The sequence below is a fragment of the Rhodamnia argentea genome, chromosome 4 (assembly GCF_020921035.1).
Source record: "Rhodamnia argentea isolate NSW1041297 chromosome 4, ASM2092103v1, whole genome shotgun sequence".
Taxonomy (NCBI): Eukaryota; Viridiplantae; Streptophyta; class Magnoliopsida; order Myrtales; family Myrtaceae; genus Rhodamnia; species Rhodamnia argentea.
Genome location: NC_063153.1, coordinates 19,854,559 through 19,878,489, shown reverse-complemented (window position 1 = coordinate 19,878,489; position 23,931 = coordinate 19,854,559). Strand labels below are relative to the sequence as shown.

The 23,931-nt window shown below is 42.0% G+C and overlaps 3 protein-coding genes, 1 non-coding gene and 2 pseudogenes across 4 annotated transcripts; 3 read left to right on the top strand and 3 right to left on the bottom strand.

The window, feature by feature from the left end:
• Positions 1 to 1,853: 1,853 nt before the first annotated feature.
• On the top strand, positions 1,854 to 22,805 carry LOC115752581 (annotated as a pseudogene).
• LOC115752616 (E3 ubiquitin-protein ligase znrf3) lies at positions 7,941 to 9,012 on the bottom strand. Its single transcript, XM_030690890.2, has 3 exons — positions 8,675 to 9,012; positions 8,464 to 8,588; positions 7,941 to 8,382 (listed from the first exon to the last, which is right to left on the bottom strand). The coding sequence occupies exons 1-3, from the start codon at positions 8,834 to 8,836 to the stop codon at positions 8,085 to 8,087; spliced, it is 585 nt and encodes a 194-aa protein (XP_030546750.1). The 5' UTR covers positions 8,837 to 9,012; the 3' UTR covers positions 7,941 to 8,084.
• Positions 10,600 to 11,098, top strand: LOC115752572. Its single transcript, XM_030690821.1, is given in 3 exon segments — positions 10,600 to 10,611; positions 10,783 to 10,877; positions 10,879 to 11,098. Coding segments are annotated over 3 exon segments (162 nt in total). The 3' UTR covers positions 10,934 to 11,098.
• On the bottom strand, positions 10,835 to 10,986 carry LOC115752638. The gene has a single exon (XR_004016769.1). It is a non-coding gene; the product is annotated as a U4 spliceosomal RNA (small nuclear RNA).
• LOC115731897 (S-adenosylmethionine synthase 1) lies at positions 15,624 to 17,979 on the top strand. The gene is made up of 2 exons (XM_030662575.2): positions 15,624 to 15,792; positions 16,486 to 17,979. Exon 2 carries the CDS (start codon positions 16,490 to 16,492, stop codon positions 17,663 to 17,665), a length of 1,176 nt encoding a protein of 391 aa, XP_030518435.1. The 5' UTR covers positions 15,624 to 15,792; positions 16,486 to 16,489; the 3' UTR covers positions 17,666 to 17,979.
• On the bottom strand, positions 18,292 to 21,583 carry LOC115752547 (annotated as a pseudogene).
• Positions 22,806 to 23,931: the final 1,126 nt, after the last annotated feature.

The window sequence follows — 23,931 nt, the reverse complement described above, 5'->3', positions numbered from 1 at the left end:
TGATAAAATCAATTGTTATCCGATATAAATACACTGAGTTAAAAATAGAAATCTCCACGGTCTCTATTATTCTTGTTTTGATTGGTCTTTGTTATTTATTTCATCCATCCAACTATTTATTTGGCATGATTAAATCTTAATACGGTCTTCTAGGTGAAACCTCATTTGCCTCGGAGATAGGTTGTTTCCTACCAATTAAAGATTATGATCGAAATGATCATCTACGTGTTTTATGGATTAAATATAACTGAAGAATTGAATTAGGTAATTGTCTTGCTATAATTGCACCTAGCTCGTGAAATAACCTTATTTAGCCGTTGACTTTCCCTTTGATCTTGTATTTCTTAAGGTGCATGCTGCCAACTCTTTCTCATGTGCACATGCATGGCAAGAAAATTACATAACCTCGTCAAGATTTATAAGCATTTGACCTCATTTAACAAATAGTATGCTTGAAAATGATCCTCCATTGATTTCAAATTGTTAGAACAGGTCTATCCGCACATCGCGCGGATTGTCATTCGATGCCCGTCCAATATAGGTTGTTTTCTACCAATTGAAAATTATGATCAAAATTATTGAGGTACCTATTTGTAAATTAAGTGTATCTAAACGATTGAATTTGGTGTTGTCTTGCTATTATTGGACCTAACCCTTGACATGACCCTTATTTCGCCACGACTGGAAAATATTTTTGAATTTCCTTTTGATCTTGTACATTTTATGGTGCAAGATGCCAACTCTTTCCCATGTGGACATGCATCGCAAGAAAATTAAATAATATCGTCAAGACTTATGAGCATTAAAAAATATATATATATACATTAAATAGAATTTTTTCATTCAAAAATATAATTAAAATAGAGCATGGAATTCTTACAATTTGTAAGAGGTACACCTAAAACTAAATTATTAAAGTACAAAGCAACAATATCATATAAAATAGAAATTCACAAATACAACCATAAAATCTTGTATTTGGCAAATATTATACTATCTGTAAATTGCATATTTACAATACATGCTTTTGTGTACTAATATGGGATGCATTCGATTACATTATTATTCTAAAACGAAAGAACATTTCTTAAATGCAGATGAGTTACAATTACATAGTAAAAACAACGAAGTGAGAGAGGATCAGGATAGGGGAAAATAGATTAGTGCATAAAAATTTTGTTACTTATGCCCAAAACCTTTTCTTATAATGGAAAAAGCCTAATTTTAATAATCCAAAATCCTCGGTGGCATGCTTGGAGAAAATTTTCTTTATAATAAGTTTATGGTGGGGTTTTTTTCCCTCTGTTTGTTTTGTCCAAAGATTAAAAAAATGTTGTTGACAGTAATATTTCTTTAGGTGCTGTTTGGGTACATAGGATTTACGGTGGTCCGCCCATGTAAGCAATCACATTCCATGCCCATTGTTGATAGCAGTTATCAACATTTGTCTTTTAAAAACTTGAAAAGATAAGTTCTTTCATCAGTTGATATTCTCTCAAGAAACTTCACTACATCATTTATTGCAAAGGACAAAAAACACATCGAGAACTCCGAACATTCCAAATGCAAGATCGCTTCGAGGAATCTCTAGGCATTGCAACAAACATCTAATCTGTGGCTCGTAAGGTATGTCCCTCGTGTGATATACCGTTTACGATCGATAATTCAAGTAAGTTTGGGCATGTTTTTCCTCACATTCCTTTGTTAGAACAAAGGATTTAAAAGTTGCGATTCCCATTTTGCAACATTAACAACAAATGATTCTACAGCTCCACAGATTTTTTTTTTTTTAAACGAGATTCTCATGTGAATTTCAATGTTGAAAACTCTAAATTGATTGAAATTTTACTTAAATGGAGACAGATGAAAACCTTAAATTAGTCTTCACCGGTTACCATTACTTCCTTTTGGAGGTCTGAACTACTTGTTTGTTGCCAAATTCAAGAGAGTGAAAAATTGAATACGAGGAAGTTGAGTCATAGTGGAAGAAGAAGAGAATAAGAATGTTGGTACTTTTTTAGCAATAAATGAAGAAAACGAAGGCCACAGTTTTCGTCAGACTACATAAGAAATTTCCCGCGAGAGATGCCGGTCTCCGCCAACTTAGCTCCTCTCTCTCTCTCTCGAAAAATTTCATGTTTATCTGCTGACAGAGTGCAGTCCTCGTCTTCTCTGAAGTCATTTTCTTCTTCCACGTCTCCAACTTCTCGGGTACTCTTCCATTCCTCAACTGATTCTTTTGCCTTTTGCTCTTCCTTTTGTTGCGCTAGTGTAAAGATCGTTCCTTGAAACTTGAATCAGCTCAGATAGAACAGAGCAAAGGCGATGGCAACCTGTTAAAGAATACCCTCGAATTTTTTTTGCACTGTTTTGGTGTGCTCTGATTTTGAATTGCGCTGTCCGGATACCCGTTTGAGAAATGGCATTTCATCAGAACTCAGCCCCACAGGATCTACGACCTTTTAACGGGGCGCAGGCCTAGGCTGCCGGCCGAACCCAGGACAGGATTGTCTCGGGCCCTGTTCACACGGCTGTTAACCCTCAGTTGGCAACGGTCTTTATCCCTGGAAGGGTTCCCAACCCCAGTTTCGGGGGAGGTACCGGATATGCCGATGCTCCTCGTGGTGGTGCAGAGTGGCGCCCAAGGGCGCTGGCAGCCCATGGATTTGTGAGCGCCAATCCATCTGCAGCTATTGGTTATCCTATTATAGAGAGTAACGTCGGTGCAAGTGGTATTGATAAGAGTGGTAATGAGGTGGCACCCAGCTCTGGTCATGGCCCTTATGTAGGGCATAGGATCGTCGGTGATATGGTGGGTCGAGCCGGAGGTCAAAATGCAAATCTGTATGGTTCTGCCCAAAATTTTGTCACTACAGACCGCAGAAATGATGAAGAGCGGTTCGGCAGTGATCCCAGTGTCGGAGGCAAGCCCATTTGAGCGACCTAGGTAGTGGAAGTGGGGCTCCTCGGCAGAGTGATAAAGTTGGGGAGGATTTGGTATTGAGAAAGCCAGCTAAGCTCTTATGTAAGTTTGGGGGTGAACTCTCATGTAGTCCCGATCAGGGTGTGTTGAAATAGCTGGGGGCGAAACGAAGGTAGTCTGCATTAGGGGAGATGTGAGCATTAGTGAGTTTGTGCAGAAGATGGTGGATACTTGTGGGCACCCAGTTGTTGTGAAGTATCAGCTCCCTGATCAGGATCTGGACAATCTGATTTCTGTTATGAGTCGTGATGATCTCGATTATATGATGATCGAGTATGAGAGATTGGACAGGGGATCGTCGGATGGTTCAGCTAAGCTAAAAGTTTTTCTTTTCCCTGGCTCCAAGCTGGATTCTTCAAGTGCCATCAGGCTTGGCAACTTGCACAGTAGTGGGCAGAGAAACGTCGAAGCCATGAATGGTATGATGGACGGTACAGGTGGTGGTACTACTAGGAAAGAGAGTACAGAAAGCACGACATCCTCACAAAATTTTGATATTAGTAGCAATGAAGCTGTTGATAGAACAGTTCCTGTGCAAGCAGATATCAATCGGTCACCATTGACCAGCACATGGTCTCCTGGAGGAAATTTAGCTGCTTCTAATGATGCATCATCTTTGCAACTGGAGACTGAACAAGAAAAAACCGCACCAAAGATACCGTCAGTTAACAATCTCCAGTAAGCAGGAGGGGGCGTTCCATCTGCTTCACCTTACATCCAGAGTTATGTGGATCCTTGCGAGGAGTATGTCAACACAGATCACCTGCCTCCTCATATGACGGGTCGTCCAAGTTCTCATCCATCAGGAACTGCTGGTCCTGCATATGCCCAGCAGCAGTTTCACGAGAATGCTGGTGGGGGTAACTCTCAACGGCCTGTAGCTGCTGTAGATGGAACAACGGCATCTTCTCGAGCGGGTGTAAGGCCTACTGTAGTTCTTCCATTTACTCAACAAAATCAGTCGGGCCATGAGGCCACATCTGGGAAGAGGTTGGCTCGACTTCCTATTGAGAAACCTCACGATGCGTATCAAGTCCAAGCATCTTCTGCAATGGTTGGAAGTGGTAATGGTTCCCAGGTTCATCAACCAGGACAACCATTTTATTCCGATGGATCAACATTTCGTCGGCAGGCTGAAAATGTTCACAGGTTTGAGGCACCCGCTTTGTGTCAAAAAGCATTGCCTGAAGAAATTATCAAACCTGTTCCGAGAATGAATGATCCTGATTCTATGAAGCACATGGTGGGCTTTGCTGGCAATGGACAGTCCCCATCTGGTGTTCTCGAGGGTGTTTTTCCTGAGCCTTCTCCGGATATCGGCACACGGCAGCATTTTATGCCAGCTCAATGCCAGTTTAAACAGGAGGCCTTGGCGAGTAAGCTAGTTATTGGTGATTCTTGTCCTGTTGGAGGTAAGCCTGCTCACATATCCGAGTATACTGTTCATGATTCTCCAAACGAATGCTCTGGCTGTTCTGGTGCTGAGTCTAAAGTTGATAATTTCCGGAATTTGGATTGTGATGCTCATGTTCCTCCAAAACCTACCAAAATTGCGCTTCGGAAACAAGCCTTAAGAACTAAGGACTCCTTCCTGGTTAACCAATCCAGGAAGGTTGGCAAATTGAATAAGAAAATGCAATTGAAGGATGAACTCCAGCAGCCATTTAATCATTTCAAAAACTGCAAATTTTCAGATTGTTTTCTGTCTTCTAGAGGTGTCTCTTTTAGGACTTCTATGTTTCATGCACTAATTTTGGGTGTTAAAGGGTTTTTATTTTTATTGTTTGATCTTCTTTAGGTTCAGCAGAGCATATCATTGAGCAAGAACTTCAGAATGTTCCTGAGGGTGTAGTTGCTTGTGCTTTCCAGACAGCTCTGCATTCTAATCCTGACTTGGCAGTCTATGATGGAAATAAGCCTGCTCATGAAATTGACCAGGAGAAAGATGCGCACCACAAAGCTAACTCTGAGGTGCCTGAGATCCTTTGTCTTCATCCATGTTTTAGCGTCCGTCAGGCAGTTTCCTTCAACTGCATGAATTTTAAAATCGTTTAATGCATCTTTTTATCCCGCAGGATGTCAATGCTATTTTGGCAGCAAGTGTGCATTTCCACTTTCCTGTGTCAGGCGCAATTATTGGCGGGCAAGTGAGAGAATTTCTTGGCTTCAAAATAGGTGGTCGCGTTTTCCCGCGACTCAGATGTTGATTTGCCTGAATTTATCATCCTACAGATAATAAAAAGCAGTGACATTTGAAGTTCGGCAAGAACTGGGTTCCGGCACCTATGCGACCATTCATCTTGGAAAATGGAGGGGTACAGATGTTGCTATTAAACGGATCAACAGCACATGCTTTCTCAGGGAGCCCTCAGAGCAAGAGCGAATTGGGTGGATCTTCTGGCTTTCTGTTGTTTCTGAGTTCTCACAGTATTGTTGTTGAATCTTTTGGTATTGTTGTTGTATCGAGGCAGATGAGTGATTTCTTGAATGAGGCAAAATTGCTTGCTGATCTGCGTCATCCAAATGTGGTAGCCTTCTATGGCGTTGTGCTTGGTGGGCCTGACGACTGAGGAGATTCTGTTGCAACAGTGACTGAGTTTATGGTTGATGGTTCTTTACGAAATGCTTTGCAGAAAGGTGAACGGTATGATTCTCTCTCTCACTCTCTCTACACATATATATGTAATTTTCACTACTTAACTAAGTTGTTTTTCAGGAACTTTGACATGCATAAGCGTCTGCTGATAGCAAGGGAAGTGGCAAATGGTATGGAGTACTTGCATGAGAAGAAGATGGTGCATTTTGATTTGAAAAGTGATAACCTTCTTGTCAATCTTGGTGATCCCCATCGACCAACTTGCAAGGTCAGCGGACTGGTGGTTGATTGCCTTTACATGTATCTCTTTTTAGGAGATACGAGTTATGTTGTGCATGCTCATAAACTTGTTATTCTCTGGGAAGAGGAAATAGATTGCATTCTGGAGCTGTTTAGTCATTCAGGAAAAAACCATCTATGAAAGCGGGGGCGCTTTGAAGTACTTCTTGTTATTTTGAATCGATTGTTTTGAAGTACTTTACCTGCTCACGTATAAAAGCTCCCACTCATGTCTAACAACAAAAAGAAAAGAAAACGAGAAACCACTCAAACATAATGAAAGATATTAAAGAGTTGTGAGGTTGAACAATTTGAGGTTGTTGCATGCTTGGACGTCTTTCTCTGTCCGTATATTTACGCATACATAATTTTACTGCAATTTTGTGCTCGCAATTAATATGCATGCGAGTCAGCATTGATATCTGCTAGACTGCTCAAGCCTCAAGCACAATGGTTGCTTGTGATTCTGCTTGTCCGTGCTGCTGCAAGTTTTCCAATTGTCAATGCAGTGAGTTCTGCAACATGGTTTGTTGCTACATTGATAGTGTTTGTCTTGCATGCTGTGTTGCAATGTTCATTAAGCCCTATCCTTGCGACCGTCAAATTTCTACTTTGTTTTATGTGTTCAGAGTCATTTTGTCGGAAGCTCTTGTGCCCAAGGACATTTTACACTTTTTAGTGTTTCATCTAGCTAAATTGTGTTCCCAATTCAAGCTGATTTCAACTTAGCATCCAAAGCAAAGTTCTCACCTTAAGTTTGTACAATCCAATCACTATTCTCATAATTCTCTCTCTCTCTTTTACAAACTGAAGATAGCTGAGCAGATCTTTCATATCATAGCCAAAGCAACTAGCCAAAGTAGTTGCACATGATACTCCAAAACCAGCTTCATTGCCAATGTCTCGGAATCTCTTTACTGCAATTGACAAGTTTGTTAGTCCTCAGATTTTGTGCAAGATCCTTCAATTTGATGTCTGAAATCTATCACTTTACTGTCAGGTTGGTGATCTGGGAATGTCCAAGGTAAAACGTCAGACTCTAATACCAGGCGGTACACGGGGAACACTTCCTTGGATGGCACCAGAACTATTGAATAACAGCGGTAATCCTGTGTCTGAGAAGGTTGGGATCTCACCTTTCATTTCGACTTCTCTATATATCCCAACTTTATGTGTTTGTGTTTGTGTCTGATAACCTGACGTTTTGCTTAGGTTGATGTGTGTACTCATTCGGCATTGTCATGTGGGAGCTGTTGACTGGTGAAGTACCATATGCAGATTTGGATGAAAAGCCCATCATAGGTGATGGTACTTCTTTTATACTTTTATCTTTTTCTTTTTTTGGTCGATTTTATACTTTTATCTCAATTAGGTGAATATTGGCTGCTGACTAATGAGATTGCAATCAAATCTGGGGCTATACTGAACACTACACAGCAGCCGCAAGTACCAGCATCTTGTGATCCAGAATGGAAATAGCTGATGGAGAGGTGCTGGTCATCCAAGCCATCAGAAAGACCAAGCTTCACCGAAATTAGGTAGGAGTTGCATTCGATACGATCTATAATCGCAGATAGGTGTTGAACATGATCCCTCAAGCCCAAATATGCCAGACAAGTTGCCGATTGCAGTTGAATCCTAAAGATTGGTGTGCTGTGTGTAAACATATACGATAAAATTGGATTTCGATATTATTTGCTGTACCGCTGTTATTTTTTTTTCAGGTTTTCCATTTTTGGGATGTGCTTGGCAAGGCCAAGCTCCAAGCTAGACATGATCATCCTGCTTGGCAGGTATTGCTTTTTCCTCTGGTGATTATTTCAGTACGCTGCTTAAATTTATCGCCAGACTCAGATTTCATCGATGCTCTTTATGAGCTTGTGTTGTACCGGCACGAAGGGTCTTTGTTGTCCGTATATCAATTGAATAACAATTATAACATGTGTACATATGAATATGATCCGGGCACATGTATTATGATTTCTCAACTCAGATTTCTCAAGGTGCGAGTATGACTCGCTCTTAGTCGCTCTCCACATGCATTCTTAATCGGTCATATCTAAAGCCCGTTAATGGTTTATGAAGGGTCAATTAACACAATATAAAAGTAGTACATGTTTAAGCCGGCCTGCATGATTCGATCATGTTGTTGACTGCAACACTATTTTCTCCTAGTTACGCATCATTTCAAACGAAGGAAGTTGCACGGAAGTTATCGCTGTATGACTATGTGGAGATGCCCATTCGACAACAGGGACAATGAGCCTGAGCCTCAAGCCACGGGACCAAACACCTAGAGTGGAACCGGTGCGCACAGGGTAGGTGCACCAGGGTCTCGCCGACCTCGAACCTCTCCAGGCAAATGGCGCACTCATCTTGGTCCGTGGCTCTCCACCTCCTCATCTTGCCCCAGCTGAACCTCTTCGAAGTGGAAGAACCGCCGCCTCGGCCGACACTCTGCATTCCATGAACCACTGTCTGCAATTGCAATTTCCTTGCTCTCGAGCTTTCACCATCGTCGTGCCTAAAAAGATCTAACAAAGATGATAAGTAAACGTTTTCGCTCCAATTGAAATTTAGTCATAGTGCAAGTTCGTCCGTGTACCTTCTCATGGTTTCTGGTTTCCTGTGAGTTCTCAACCTCTCATCCAGTCTCTGCTTGGCTTCCCTTGCCACTCCTCCCAGTTCCTCCTCATCTCCATATGCTTGGTTGATTATGTTCCTACTTAGCTGATTTTCTCACCACAGGGAAATAAATATGTTTAAGAGAAGAGATTCCACAAACAGAGAGAGAGAGATAGGACGGAACTACGTACAAAAGAAGAGGAGGTCGCGGCATGGTGGGTCGGGTAGAGGCAGAACGAGGGCCGTCTTGGAGTAGCCATGGCAGCGGCGGCAGTAGCGACGACCAGCGAGTCAGGCTGTCCTCGGCTCTGATAGAGCCTTCTCCTTCGGGCACATTCAACGCCGGGAAGCATCTCGACTTTACAATGTATATGGGGGTGCTGTAGAAAGAAACGAAGGAAGATCTTGCAACCGTCCGTTGCTCAGTATTATATGCAGTGCAGGTGAGAAGGAAAACATTTCTCTTTCTTTTGGAAGAGAAGGAGGGAAGCTTCTTTCCTGCTGCTGAGTGCTGACCATCCTACCTCGAACTTTCAATGGGCCGCTGATCAGACAAAAGTCAAAACCTGCTCCGTTTCTACGTTCTTGCCTACTCATTTTAATTGATCTATGCGGCATACTTTGCCCCTGGTTTTCACCCCCTATTTAATTAGCATTTCAAAGGCTTCCTTCATCTCTGCTAGTCAAAGACTGAGGCCGGCGAAAGAGGAGAGAAAACTTGATAGCTAAGGCGTTGAGTATCCCGCCAGGGGAGTACGTTCGCAAGAACGAAACTCAAAAGAAACATAAATTATTCGCCTTTGAAAGAAAGTTAGGTAGTACTTGGAGTTTTTTTTTTTTTGGTCGGAAGGTATTCCTTGGTATCAAAAGATATATTTCATGATTAATGATAAGTCACTTGTCTCGTGTTGAATTTGCATCCAGGGACCATGCTCAACTCATGTTCCTTCTGAAAAGAAAAAGCACAAGCGAATTCTTGAAAAAGTGAGTTCCTTACTAGGGAGAAAGCAAGAGATTTATTGGTGAAAATGAGCTTAGAGGGTTTTCAGGAACATAAAGTGAATGTAAGAACGAGTAAAAGTATTTTATGTATCGGCTGCACGACCAATAAGTCACGGTATAAATAGCTAATCAAAGTAAACATACATGTTATGTAAGACATTTCAATCGACAATATGCTCGAATTTCGAAAAATCCCAATTCTTATGAGCATGTTATGTTTCATTGCTATGTTATATAATCACGATAGAAAACCCTTTCTTGTGAGGGTCAAACATTTCGGCGAATTTTCACAATAGTAGAAGATATGTCGATTTTCTGATTTTCTTAATTGCATATACATAACCACACTCTACCTCAAGGTTATCCTCTAATAGCAATTTGAGCTTTTATACTAATCTAGACTAAGACGTGCGCACATATGTTTCCCAACTGTAAGAATGGGCGTTCAATCGATGTTGAATTACTTGACAATCCTCATTGCTTTTGATGTAAGGAACACTTTAACATATATTTTGTGCTACTCGTACCGAGCCACCAGAACCCCGGACACCACCGTCGCACGCGTGATGTGGCCTTCAGCGAACCGGCCCTAGCTGTGGACCTAGTCGGTCGTGCAACGTCCCCTCCTTCGGCCGTCAACGCAGGGGAGGCCCCTCTCTCTTTCTCTCTCCCTCGCCTGTTCCCATCTCTGTCTGTTCACTCATCCTATCGAGCTCTCGTCCTCCCATCTCCAGGCATGATGTCGGCTCGTCCCGTGTCACCAACTGAGGATTGGTTGGGAGGGCTCGATTGAGACCTAGATCCAAATATAGAGCCAGCTTGGCCTCATATAGGGGAAGATGAATGGTTTAGATCTTTCGTTGCGGTGTGTTGGATCGCTACACTGCACGAATCCAACGGTTGCAAGTAGTGACAAACGACAGTTTCGGATACAATTAACCCAAATCCTTATTTTAGATTTGAGAAAATTTAGTGATTGGATGGAAACAAATGAAATCAAACTTTGAGTCTTGATAACACTCTATTTAAGAAATTATTTGCCCACAGTTGATGGTTACTTGCAAAAATCTTACAACAAATAGCAATCTAATATTTCTCTTGAAAGAAAACGAAAATGGAAGTCGAAGTAAATCATTGAACAGAATCGTTCAATATACAATAGCGTTCCGACCAATATATATAATAGCGAAAAGAACAACACAACTTTTCATGCTATTCCGAGAAAATTGATATTCTTTTTGAGGAAGTATCATAGGTTTGATTGGTACATGAGACGAATTGTACATCGAACATTGAGATCCGGGCAAATACCGACCATACCAATTTAAATTTCACACTAAGAGTTGTAGGGCTTTACCCCATAGGGAGCCCTTCCAGAAATTCTCAATGGCCTGAGCTTGAACCCAGGCCAAAGAGGGGGTTTGGAAATAGTTTTCAACCAGCAATAGACGCGCCTCGGTTAGTACCTCACTAGCTGCGTCATTGCCCCAAGCGCAAAGATACTTAGCAACATAGGAAATCCCTGATTTTATATGATTGATTAGACCTTTCCATGTTCCTCCGGGTCGATGTGGGACATCTTTCATGCCACTTACAAATGCACTCAAGTTTATTTTCACCCCTTCAAATGCAATTAAGTTTATTCCTCGCTCGTCTTCGGCTCCTTCCTACTCAGGCTTCTCATTAGCAGCTGAGACTCACGTTCCTATAGTCATTTTACCATTACTAACTTCACAACATCCGCAAATCACCGCACAGGGCTGTGTTGGCACCGCCGGGACCAAAAAATTGTCAGAGCTATGCAAAAGATGAAGGTCAAGGGGAAGCACAGCCTTTAAAACATCCACTTCCCACTACGCTTGAAAGCATGTCATATGCAGATGATGGAAGAAGATTTTCGACAGAGTCTGCTGTAGGCTGAAAATCACGAAATCACCGTGCCATAACCAGAAAATCTCCACCTGCTTCTGATTTAGCGTATGTGGCCGGCATTGACCAGCCTGAGGTTGACAAAACAACGACAGGACATGGCACGGCGGGAGCAGAGAGGAGTTGGGCAAATTTGAAAGACTACATTGTGCCCTTTAAATCAGTCCACGTCCATGTGGGTGCCGAGCATTTTCCCGATCATCGATCACAACTCTGCTGGAAGTTCCAACCTCTCCATTGCCAGATGGTCTGGTGATCATCGAGAGACGCGAGGAGGGCCAATGAGCTCAAGATTTCAATCGGAAGACAGTGATGTCTTTGCCACCCCAATTAAAATGGTCCCTGCTTTTCAATTGTGAAGACAATTTCCTCATGTTTTCAAACAAAGTAGTTGGACACTGATGTTCTTCTCTTTCTCTGCATTTCGTCATTCATGTGATTTGACCACGCACACTCGTCTTTTTTCATACGCAATCGAGTCCGGTCAGCCAATAGTGAAAAGGGAAGTTTATAAGTGTCTTGAATGGCCGCAACTATTTGACTTCAGATTATGATCTGATGGCCACTCCACCCTCTTTGCAAATTTCATTACATTCGACCGAGAGGAGAAATCAATGAACAACGTTATTTGAAGTCTCTGTTTCATTGTATTCGTTATCTCTCTCTCTCTCTCTCTCTCTCTCTCTCTCTCTCTCTCTCTCTCTCTCTCTCTCGCTTATTGTTCTTTGCGTCTAATTTCTTTTTTTCGGCTCTTCGGTTTTCTCTAAATTCGATTTTAAGTTGGTATCAGAACTGGAAGTAACTCGTTGAACCGAATTTTGTGCTGGAGAATAGAAAGATCTAAACTGCTTCTCGATTGGAAGCTGATATGGCCGACTTTGACCCTTCAACAAACGCAATATAAGGATGGAAAATTGAGCGAAGAAATCAATTTGGGATGCTGATTAACTCTTCACATAATATAAATGGAGATGGAACGAAATCATTGCTAACCTTATCGTTAGCGAGAAGTTCGAACACCTAATCTAGCTCTCTGCATCCAAAGAGCAAAAACACATTGGACATCCCCATTTCATAGTAGGTGTTAAAATGTACGCTTGGAAAAATTGATACACGATTGATGCATTATGAAGTAGTTGAGAGAAAACGAAAACAGCAGCCAATTGCATTACCAACTTCTTCTTCTTTTCTTGTTTTTGCTCCAAAACAGTTTCTGGGAACAGAATCAGAATCATTTATGTTACTAAATATGATTCTCATCCTTTTTTATTTTAGGAAACAGAATTAAAGAATCAAAATCGTTACCATGCAGGTCCTTAGAACACCTGCTCACTCCCCTAGGATTTTCCCCTTCCCAAACCGCGTGCCAAGCCCCCTGCGGCAACCTTTCAAGGGAGAGAGAGGGATCTCTATCTCTATCTCTATCTCTCTCCTTCATCCCTCATCCTCTTCATTTCCTTTTTTATTTTTCCATCTCTCCATATCCTCAACTTCTTCTTGTAGGTTTTTTTCGTTGATTTCGCGGACAATCCTGTTGACTTCCTCCAGTGGAGAGTTTTGTTCGGTAAGTTCAAAAGTTCGAAGCTTGAACACCTCAAAAGAATCAGCTATTCCGAATCCGCTTACACTCTTCAACTCTGATGCTTACTCTATATAGTCAAGCACGGTTCCTCTAGTGCTTCAACAATCGGCTTATCCGAAAGTAATTTTGTGATTAGATCTAGAGTTAGATTTAGATTTGAGTACTTTTCTATTACGATGTAGAAATAGATCTAAAATGTACAAGGCGTTTTCCGTACTCTTTCAACCTCTTAGGCTGCGTTTGATCGTCCGTATAAAACTCGGGATAAGATATGTTTTATCCTATCCCGTGTTTGGTAGGTTTCCGGATAGTATAATGTCGGATATAGAGGGGATATAACTCGGATAAAAAAATCCGAGGGGAGGGGGTAGGATAATGTCGAATAGGATTTCTCTTATCCGTTATATAAAAGCTAACTTTTAGAATGATGACAACTTTCTCATGTCATTTGTTTCTATTTTCATTTTATTTTTTTTATTTTTGCAAAGAGGTTTGAAAATCTAATAAAATGTTCCTTACCAAAAAAAAAAAAAACTAATAAAATGTGTATATTTTCAATTTTTTTTTGTGTATGAGAACGTTATTTTTATAGTAATAAGATTGGAATATTTCATGAGCATCACGTAGGGACATATATGTCCTTTATATTGATATACGCTTTCTACCAAATGCGGGATAAGATACGATATGAGAATATCCGACTTTAAATCCGTAGTTCACCAAGCAGTGGATATGATATGGCCAAATCCTTAGATTTCTTATCCTATCCTATCTAATCCTATCCCGACCAGAAATCCCGACGACCAAACGCAGCCTTAGTGTTGTTGTTATCTCTTCCGTAAGTACAGAAGGATATTTTGAATTGTGCTCATTATTGGCCATCGGTTGGGCTTTGATACTATTACATTGGCCACCGGTTGGGCTTTGATACTATGACAAACCCGTCTTTGTGGTGAAAAGAGCGAGCCTCTGCGAACTATACCAAATTGATTTATCTTTCACATTTATTCACATTTTTCTTTCACATTTTTTGTACCGATTCTAGGGAATGTTCTGTCCGGTACCCGGTTCCAGGGTGGAACCAGATTTTTTTTTTTTTTTTGGTGGCACCACAATGAACCATCACCGTTTAGCACTAAACTATATTCTTATTTTTTAAACAGCCCTGAGTAGTTTATAATAATACATAATCTATAAGAAACTCCTGCTAGTCGATGTGGCATCTCGGATTTGAGCTTTATTTTGTCTTAAAAAGTAAAACGACCACTTATTTCCTTCCTTACAGATTGATGTGGGATCTCGCAATTGGGCTTTATTTTTTTTTCCTTTCAGTCATCCTAAAAAGGTGAAAATCTATGCTTAGTCTAGGTCCCGAGAATCGGACTAGACTGGTCCTTATTGGTTCGATTCCCAGTTTCATAATTTTGGCTTTGGAACCGGGAGCCATAGGGTCAGTTCCCAGTTTTAGGCCGAGGACCAGCTCACTCGGCAACCAATCACCTGTAATCCTAGTTTACTCAAAATTCATCAGTTTAAGTATTTAAGTTAATGTTGGATCCAACGGGATAGCTTAACAAGTTCGGACCTAGACTCCCTCTTAGCTATCGAATTATGTATTGGTGTTTAATGAATACTGCAGGGAATGAAATTCGTGACGTAAATCTTGGGACTATGAAGCTAGTGACCATATGCGACTTGACTAACAGAATTACGCCCCCATTGAAGCAAAGATTGTTCTCATCTGCAAAAGACATGCTTAGGAGTCCAGATATCACCCCTGCAAGTGCTAAACAAAACAAAAAAGTCATAGATTTCTCGATTATCCAGGGCAAGACATCATGCAATGGTGTTCCTACGTTTTAAATTATACGATCTTCCTATAAAATCAAAGCACCACATTTGTAGATCATGGCCAGAGGAACAGCATCAGAGATGGAACATCATCGAATGCAATCTACTCTCGTCTTCGACATTCACGAACGATTCGAGCAGGTTAAGGTTTCCATGCCATGAATCCTTGAATTTTCCCATCAACTTGATGAATTTCAAAAGTCACAAACGCGTAGAGTAAGAAGTTAAGGTTATCAAATGCAGTTACCTCTTGGATTCATCATTCTTCAGCCCACGTTTCCTGATTGGTTTGCCACTGTATGGCGAACTTGAGGTTTTTTTTTATATTCTACAACGATGGTGATTCTATTTTATAAACTCGTTCTCTCTGCTATCACGAATAGCAGGCGCCTATGCAGAAAAAGTTAAATCATTTCACGATCATCTAATTTTATATATTGACTATCATTACATATGCATAATTGATATTTCCATAGATTCGTAATTTTAGTGCACTTTTTTTTTAATGGAAGTGTCGCATTTTGTGCGAAACAAGTGCAACCTTAGTTTCATATTTGCCTAATTTTACTTTAGAATCAATCCATGCAAAAAGCCATATGAACTACCTCTTGACCTATAAATTAAAATTACCAACTTTACGAGTGATTGCATGCCATAATCTTGTAAAGGTTAATGATTTTTCTTACGAATTGGAGTTTATGTTATTATAAAGAAAAAAAACAGCTCTCTTCCGAACATTCTCGTACGAGAAAGCTGGATCTTGAAAGCCCTGAATGGAAAGAGAGGCCGAGAGCGAGTCAAGCGACAAGACCGTTTCAATTTCTTGGTTTCGCTTCAACAAACTCGCCCGCTTCAATGACGTTTTATAAAACAACGCCCCCTTAACCATCTCTCGCTCCTCTGTTTTCCGGAGTTGCTCTGCAAATCCTTCGTAATCCCACCCAGGTAATTCCGCTGAATTCATGACGAAGTGTTCCGCTCTCGCTTTCTCTTCTGTTTTGTCTGTCTGCGCTCCAAGCTTTGATTTTGATCGCGTGCTCTGTTCGTGCGCGCGTTATCCTCTGCTTCCGTCTTGTGAACAACAAACGGGTTGTCTTGTGCGAGCTTTGCTTCTGGAATCCAGAGGTCGAACGTGGTTGCTTGGTAGAGAGAGCTCGGAATTAAAAGATTCTCGTTGTGATTATCTTTTGAGTCGTTTCAAATTCTCTCTTGGTTTGTGCGCTTCTCTGTTTTTTTTTTTTCCCGTAATGCTGAGAGATGTGGCTTGGACACCGCGGGTTCGAGGTCGACATTTGAGACGAACAAAAAGCAACCGCCGGTGTAGCTATTCACCTTTTCCTTCTCTTGTGTTGCTTGTGTGTCAAGGGTCGGGCTAAATTTTAGCAGCATAAATATGCAGATCCGGCACCTTGATTCCGACAGAAGAGTTTGATCGTCGAGCCACGTTTAATTATCAATCTTTTCAGATACGATGGAGGAACTTTTGCCTGGTATTTTTTTTCCTGTCGGTATGGGATTGATGTAGATGTTAGGCTTTGGTATGACGACTCTGTAAGCAAAGTAATCATTTCTTTTGATCGTCAGCTGTTTTGTCCATCTCCCTAACTACAGAATTGTTGTCAATAATGGGTTTCACAGTGCAATGGAGACTTTCCTCTTCACCTCAGAGTCGGTTAATGAAGGCCACCCTGACAAGATCTGTGACCAAGTCTCGGATGCTATCCTTGATGCTTGTTTGGAGCAAGATCCGGAAAGCAAAGTTGCCTGTGAGACATGTACCAAGACGAATATGGTCATGGTGTTCGGGGAAATTACTACCAAGGCCAAGGTCAATTATGAGAAGATCGTTCGCGACACATGCCGAGGAATTGGGTTCACCTCGGCTGATGTTGGTCTCGACGCTGACAAATGCAAAGTCCTAGTCAATATCGAACAGCAGAGCCCTGATATTGCTCAAGGAGTTCATGGACATCTGACCAAGAAACCTGAGGAGATTGGTGCTGGAGACCAAGGTCACATGTTCGGTTACGCTACGGATGAAACTCCCGAGCTTATGCCATTGACTCACATCCTGGCCACCAAACTCGGAGCCAAGCTGACTGAAGTGAGGAAGAACAAAACATGCCCGTGGCTCAGACCTGATGGGAAGACCCAAGTGACGGTGGAATACCGTAATGATGGGGGAGCCATGGTCCCTCTGAGGGTCCATACAGTCCTAATCTCGACTCAGCATGATGAGACCGTTACCAATGAGCAGATTGCGAAGGATTTGAAAGAGCATGTCATCAAGCCCGTGATTCCACCCCAGTATCTTGACGACAAGACGATTTTTCACCTCAACCCCTCAGGGCGCTTTGTGATTGGTGGGCCACATGGTGATGCAGGCCTCACCGGGAGAAAGATAATTATCGACACTTACGGTGGTTGGGGTGCTCATGGTGGTGGTGCTTTTTCGGGCAAGGACCCAACCAAGGTTGACCGTAGTGGCGCCTACATTGTTAGGCAAGCTGCAAAGAGTGTGGTAGCTTCTGGGCTTGCTCGACGCTGCATTGTGCAGGTTTCTTATGCCATCGGTGTTCCCGAACCATTATCTGTGTTCGTAGACACTTACAGAACTGGGAAGATCCCAGACAAGGATATTCTGGCATTGATCAAGGAGAAATTCGATTTCAGGCCGGGAATGATCTCTATCAATCTTGATCTGATGAGAGGTGGTAACTTCAGGTATCAGAAAACAGCGGCGTATGGGCATTTTGGACGTGACGACCCAGATTTCACCTGGGAGACGGTGAAGCTTCTCAAACCTGGCAAAGCATAGAGCTTTGCCTTCACCTGGTCACACTGTTATTCTTGAATGATTTCTGCTTTCACTTGGATTTTGCGTTTGTGTTCTATTCTTGGTACTAATGGAAGACAAAAGAGAGTAAATCTTGAATTGAAGTCAGTAGAGGAGTGGAGATTATCCATAAAAAGAAGCATCACATGACATCATTCTTTCATTTGTTTATGTCACTGCGTTTTTTTTTTTTTTCCTTCTCTTTTCCTTGATAAATAATAGACTGCAGATCACTTTGGATTTGTATACCAGGTTGAATTTCACATAACAAATTTTTCGTATTTATTTGAGTATGATGTGTGCCGCCCCATCCATTCTCTCATTTCTTCTTCTGTAGCTAGATAAGGCAGGCTACGCCCGCAGTCAGAATCATGCTTTCATGTTCTGCAGGGCTAACGGGTCGGTGTGGCACGCACTAGGAGAAGTTTGTGGGTTTAATGAATTTTGAAATGTAACACACAAGTGTATTGTTTATAAATCTGTAGTGTTGGATGAACTTGAACTAATGACTCTTTTATTCTTTGCTTTTTGTTTCCGTTTTCCTCTTGTATCTTGTACTTTTGGATATGAACGAGATTTAGATGTTGGGTACTGTTGGCACTCTCTTTTCATTTAGTGGCAATCTTGCTATCTGCACCAGCCATGGCGACTTTGCCCGCCATCCAGCTCTTTGGCATTTGTAGAGCATCTGCTGATCCATCGGAACCAAGTGCCCAGCATTATGAACCTGCATTGAATCACACGGCCAGAATTGAACTTATAATTTGCCTCTCTCGTCTTTAAAGTATGTTGCGCTCGCATGCTCGCACATTGCAAGTCTGTGTACGCACTTCTGTTAGAGAGAGAGTGTAAGTGATCCAAGGCTTTTCACCAATCCTGCCTCAGCACCATGAATGACAAATGGAACAGTTAGAGATGTCCCAAACGGCTTTTAACCAGACCACTCCATGGCATGAACCCAGCTGGAGTTTCCTGCTGAAGTTAACATCAGGAAAGACATGTCATTCCACCAGGTAATGTTCCGTTTGATTGTGTCCAGTGTCTACCAACTTGAAAGATTGGGGCTTACCAAGCCAATTACAGATGAGATTGTATTCACCGGCATAAATGAGCACCTTCAGCGTGCGGGGATACCGGCTTCGAGATTCTTTATCCAATCTTGGAGCATCGCATCGTACACGGTGCTGCTGCACAACACGAACTCTATAACCCTGACCCCTGAAGCATCTCTTGCTGTCTTTTGGATCAGGACTGACTATGTTTGAGAAGTCGTAGCACAGGTACCCCTCACAGCTCTTTTGTATGTCAAGAGTACTGCAGGCCAATCATCAACATGTCATTAGAAAGCTTCTGTCAAGGGAAACTAACTATCACATCGTAAATTGATGTTCCCACTGTTGTCCTTGATCTCACCGAAAATACTGTAGCAATCGATAAATGCAGTCCCACAAGCATCCCCGCCCTTGGTAGCTGCACATAATTTGCATAGATTAATAGCGAAGTCTCTGCTTTCAGAAAGAAACAAGAGTGCTTCTCGAGTGTTTTCATGAAGCATAAACAGAGATTTAGGACCAAAAAAAGATACCGCACTGTTGAATCGCCTGTTTGCGTTTGGGGAACATTGTGTCCATGCTGTCGTGAACGGACTGAAGGATTAACCCCATGTTCAGGGCATAGTCTGTGCATGCTCCGTATCGGATCTCAGCATCGGTTAGGCCAGCGCCAATCGCAAACCCCTGTTCGAGATTCAGAAGTTAACCATGTCAAAATCAAGAACAAGTTAATACGCGATAGCAAGAAATTACCATACAAACTGGAAGTACCTTCAGGTTTATGTGAATTCCTTCCTTTGTTGAACACGAGCAGCAAAAGCGGGAATGTAGTGCCCAGCGTACGATTCTCCGGTTATATATAAATCATTCTTGAACAGGTGAGGATGCGCTGCAAAGAACGCCTGAACATTGCAGCGAGAGATTAGTCTATCATATGCTTGAATTCTTAACTTGAAAAATATACAATCAAAAATTGGGTGTTGGTGTAAAAAAGGAAGTAGTTAATCAGGCGCTCATTATCAATGAGCTCATGCATGTGACACGGGCCAGTTGTTTCATGTCCCTCGTACAATCTGGGGGATCGAACGGCTGGTGTTCTCGGGTCCTCACACACTCATAAATCTTAAAGTGATGCTTGTTGGTGTTAAACATAGTGAATAAACGATGCAGAGGGGAAGAAGCAACAGGGTCTATAGCAATGGTGTCGGGATGATTTGTGCCAGGAGTTCTAAGATTAGATAGAATATATCCATTAGGAGCTCTGAAGGCGGAGTTGGCCTCTCGTGTACAAACTGGTCGGGAGTTGATGCCGCTCTCCCGATGATGCCATGACAAGCCGAAATCAGTTATGGTGCCTAAACTAATCTGCTCTCGCTCAATATAAGGACGCCCGAACTAAGCTAAGCGTGGAATAATGTTAAAGATATTCACCTAAATGTTTCATGGGACCACTAAAGAAACAGGGCTAGTATGGTATGAATGAGTCGTCAGGCGCGCTATGGGCTGTTCCTCAGCCAAGGAATCTTTGAGCCCATGACAAGTGGTATCATAGCAAGAATCCCACTAGGAGGTGGGTGAAACGGAAGAAACCTGTGGTCTACCCGGTCCTATGAGTACGGAGAGTGAATTGCTAGAGCCAAAACAAGAATAAAAATAAAAAAGGAAAAGTCTCGAATAATGTGTGGCTCTCAACTTGCATTTGGGATGCTAATGGGGGCGTAGGAAGAAACTGGTTCCCCATTGAAATGGGAACGTTCCTAGTTCAATTCGACGAATCTCAAGATAGGTCCTCTACCATGTTTGAACAAGGAAAAACCTCAATTGGTTAGCTAAATACAAAAAAAAAATGTTTATTAGGGAGAAAGAAAGGTGCCGCTAGGTCAGTGCGGTTGGCCAAAGTGCCACATTTTGAAAGCGATAGTGACTACAAAACCGTGCTGTCAAAGGTGAGGGCAGTTGGCCAAAAGTGCCACATTGAATCGCACGGGTGACCAAAGAAACCTCAAATGGCCTTCAAAACAAAACAAAAGAAAAAGAAGCTATCGATGTTGAGGAAAGACAATTCTATTGGGCGAGCGCACATCTTCATCTATGTAAGACCCAAAAAGGCGGCGTTGAATGTAGGAAAAGGCGCAAGGAAGCTACGGAACCTGCAACGAGGGCGTTGCGGAAATGAGTGGGGGAAATTAATATGGGCCGGTTGTTTCGTGTCCCTCGTACGATGCGGGAGATCGAACCGCTAGTGTCTTCGGGTCCTCCCACACTCATAAATTTTGAAGCAACTGGGTCTATGGGAGTGGTATTAGGACGGTTTCTACTAGGAGTTCTAGGATTAGATATAATACATCTCTTAAAATCTCTGAAGGTAGGGTTGGCCTCCTATGTATAAATTGATCGGGAGCTGATGAGGCCATGGCTGGCCGAAATCAATTGTGGTGCCTAAAGTAATCTGCTCTCGCTCGATATAAGGATGTCTGCGCTAAGCTGGGCATGATATGATCTGATACGACGGTAAAGATATTCGCTTAAGTGTTTCATGAAACGACTAATGAAATAGGGCTGGCCTGATCTGAATGAGTGGTGCCACACAGGCTGTTCCGCGGCCAAGGAATCTTTGAGCCCGTGACATATGCCTGCAAGAAGTCGCACAAGTCATTGCTGACACCCTGCTCATCTTGCCGAATGTCGCGTTCATTAGAGTATTAACTGAAACCGCTTCCAGGAGGCTGGTCAACGATGATGAGATTCGACGCCTGTGGGGGGGAAAAAAACAGAAACAGAAACATCATAGGTAATATACTTCAAACTGTAAATAGTTGATTCATCAATAACATAAGGATTTAACTTGTCTGATTTTCCGTCTTAATTTAATAAGATACGTATTGATTATTCGTTCTGTAACTAATTTTATTGACCATGGTCAAGATTGCCACGCACAACTATCAGTTTGCCAAAACAATGTTGAAGCTTTGTTTCATAGCAAGCTATTGAAGGCGACAGCAACAGAAGAAGTTTGGCAATTGCTTTTCAATAAAGAGTGCTGTACTTGTGGCATTCTATGGCATTGTGCATGACTGGTCTGATGGCCCAGGAGATTCTGTTGCAACGGTCACTGAGTATATGGTTGATGGTTCTTTACGAAAGGCTTTGCAGAATCATGAACGGTATGATTCTCTCTCTCTCGATCTCGATCTGAATATATATGTATATTTTCACCATTTAAGATCTTTTTCAGGAATTTGGACGTGCATGAGCGTCTGCTGATTGCAAGGGAAGTGGCATTTGGTATGGAGTACTTGCATGAGAAGCAGATAGTGCATTTTGATTTGAAAAGTGATAGCCTTCTTGTCAATCTTGGTGATCCCCGTCAACTAACTTGTAAGGTCAGTGGGCTGGTGGTTGATTTGCCGTTTCATGTATCTTTCTCTCGGAGATAAATGAGTTATGTTGCGCATGCTCATACGATGGTGCTGCTTAGTCAGTCATTAGGGGGAAAGCCGTATATGAAAGTGAAAGCTGGGGCGCTTATTCACTTCCAAGTACTTCTTGTCATTCTTGATCTCTGAAATCCGTCACTTTACGGTCAGATTGGTGATCTGGGCCCACCAATCACAAAGCGCCCTGAGGGGTTATTTTCACCGCTTAAGATCTAATATCAGGTGGTATGCGGGGAACACTTCCGTGGACGGCACCAGAACTATTGAACATCAGCGGCAATCCTGTGTCCGAGAAGGTTGGGATCTCACTTTTCATTTCGACTTCTCTCCTTACCGCAAACTATACTTGTTTGTGTTTGTGTTTGTTTCTGATACCTGACCTTTTGCGCTTAGGTTGATGTGTACTCATTCGGCATCGTCATGTGGGAGCTGTTGACTGATGAAGTACCGTATACAAATTTGAATGATAATCACATGATAGGTGACGTTAAGTCGTTTCATACTTTGATTTCCACAGTGGAAATCGCTGATGGAGAGGTGCTGGTCATTTACGCCATCAGACAGACCAAGCTTCACCGAAATTGCAAAGGAGTTGTGCTCCATGGCTCTGACGAGCCCTTCCAAGGTCTATGATCGCAGATAGGTGTTGTACATGATCCCTCGAGCACAAATATGCCACACAAGTTGTCGATTGCTGTTGAATCCTGAAGTTGGATCTATAGACTCTTTCTTTTTTAAGGAAATTTCGTGATAAAGGAAAATATCTTCCGATAAATCATTTTTCAGGAAAAAGATTAGTTTTTTTTTTTTGTGATATGTGATCGGAACCGTTTTCTAGTGCTTGATCTAATTTGAAAACTGATTTCAATCACATCACATTATCACAGGCAAATATATATCCGTACTTTTGTTATTTATTCTTTTTGGCTTTCATTTTCTTTTTCCTTCTTCCTCCACCTCAAGCTCCCAGCGGCCACGGGCGAGCTCGAGCTCGCCAGCCCGTGCTTGCGGCTAGTCACCGGTTGTCGCCGAGGCCCGGCAACCGGCAGAGGGAGAAGGAAAAAGAAAGGGAAAGAAAAAAATGAAAAAATAAATAAGACAAAATATTGAAAATTAGAGATGATTAATTTTGAAAAATGTTTTCACCTCTTTAAATTTAATAATTCACTTTTTTAATTTTAAGCATGAATTTTTTATTGACCAAAAAGTTTTTTTTTTAAGTCATTTTCGTCAAACCAAATGGATAAAAGTCTGGAAAATTAATTTTAGAAAAACACTTTCACTCAAACAAATGCACCCATAGAGAACTAACAAATCCCCCACATGGATGAACGTTCTTGCTATGATTCATACCTTGAAGCTAATTCCATTAGAAATAAGCAAAAGGAAAAGAACGAGTTCATCCGTGTACCTTATCATGGTTTCTGGTTTCCTCTGAATTCTCAACCTGTCATCCAGTCTCTGCTTGGCTTCCCTTGCCACTCCTCCCAGTTCCTCCTCATCTCCATATGCTTGGTTGACTAAGTTCCTTTTGGAGTAGCCATGGCGGCAGCAGTAGCGATGACCAGCGAGTCGGGTTGTCCTCGGCTCTGATAGAGCCTCCTTTTTCGGGCACATTTGATGCCGGGAAGCATCTCGAATTCACAATGTACAGGGTTTGATATGATGCCGAGAATGAGCTTTGGATTAATACAGTCGACGAATGAATATTAGTTATACAAGAGGGATGTTGTAGAAAGAAGCAAGGAAAGATCTTGCA

Coding starts and splice junctions, on each gene's coding strand:
- LOC115752616 (XM_030690890.2), bottom strand. CDS start 8,836: ATGCTTCCCGGCGTTGAATGTGCCCGAAGGAGAAGGCTCTATCAGAGC. Junction 8,589..8,674: donor CCGCGACCTCCTCTTCTTTT/GTACGTAGTTCC, acceptor TGAGAAAATCAG/CTAAGTAGGAACATAATCAA. Junction 8,383..8,463: donor AAACCAGAAACCATGAGAAG/GTACACGGACGA, acceptor AGATCTTTTTAG/GCACGACGATGGTGAAAGCT.
- LOC115731897 (XM_030662575.2), top strand. CDS start 16,490: ATGGAGACTTTCCTCTTCACCTCAGAGTCGGTTAATGAAGGCCACCCT.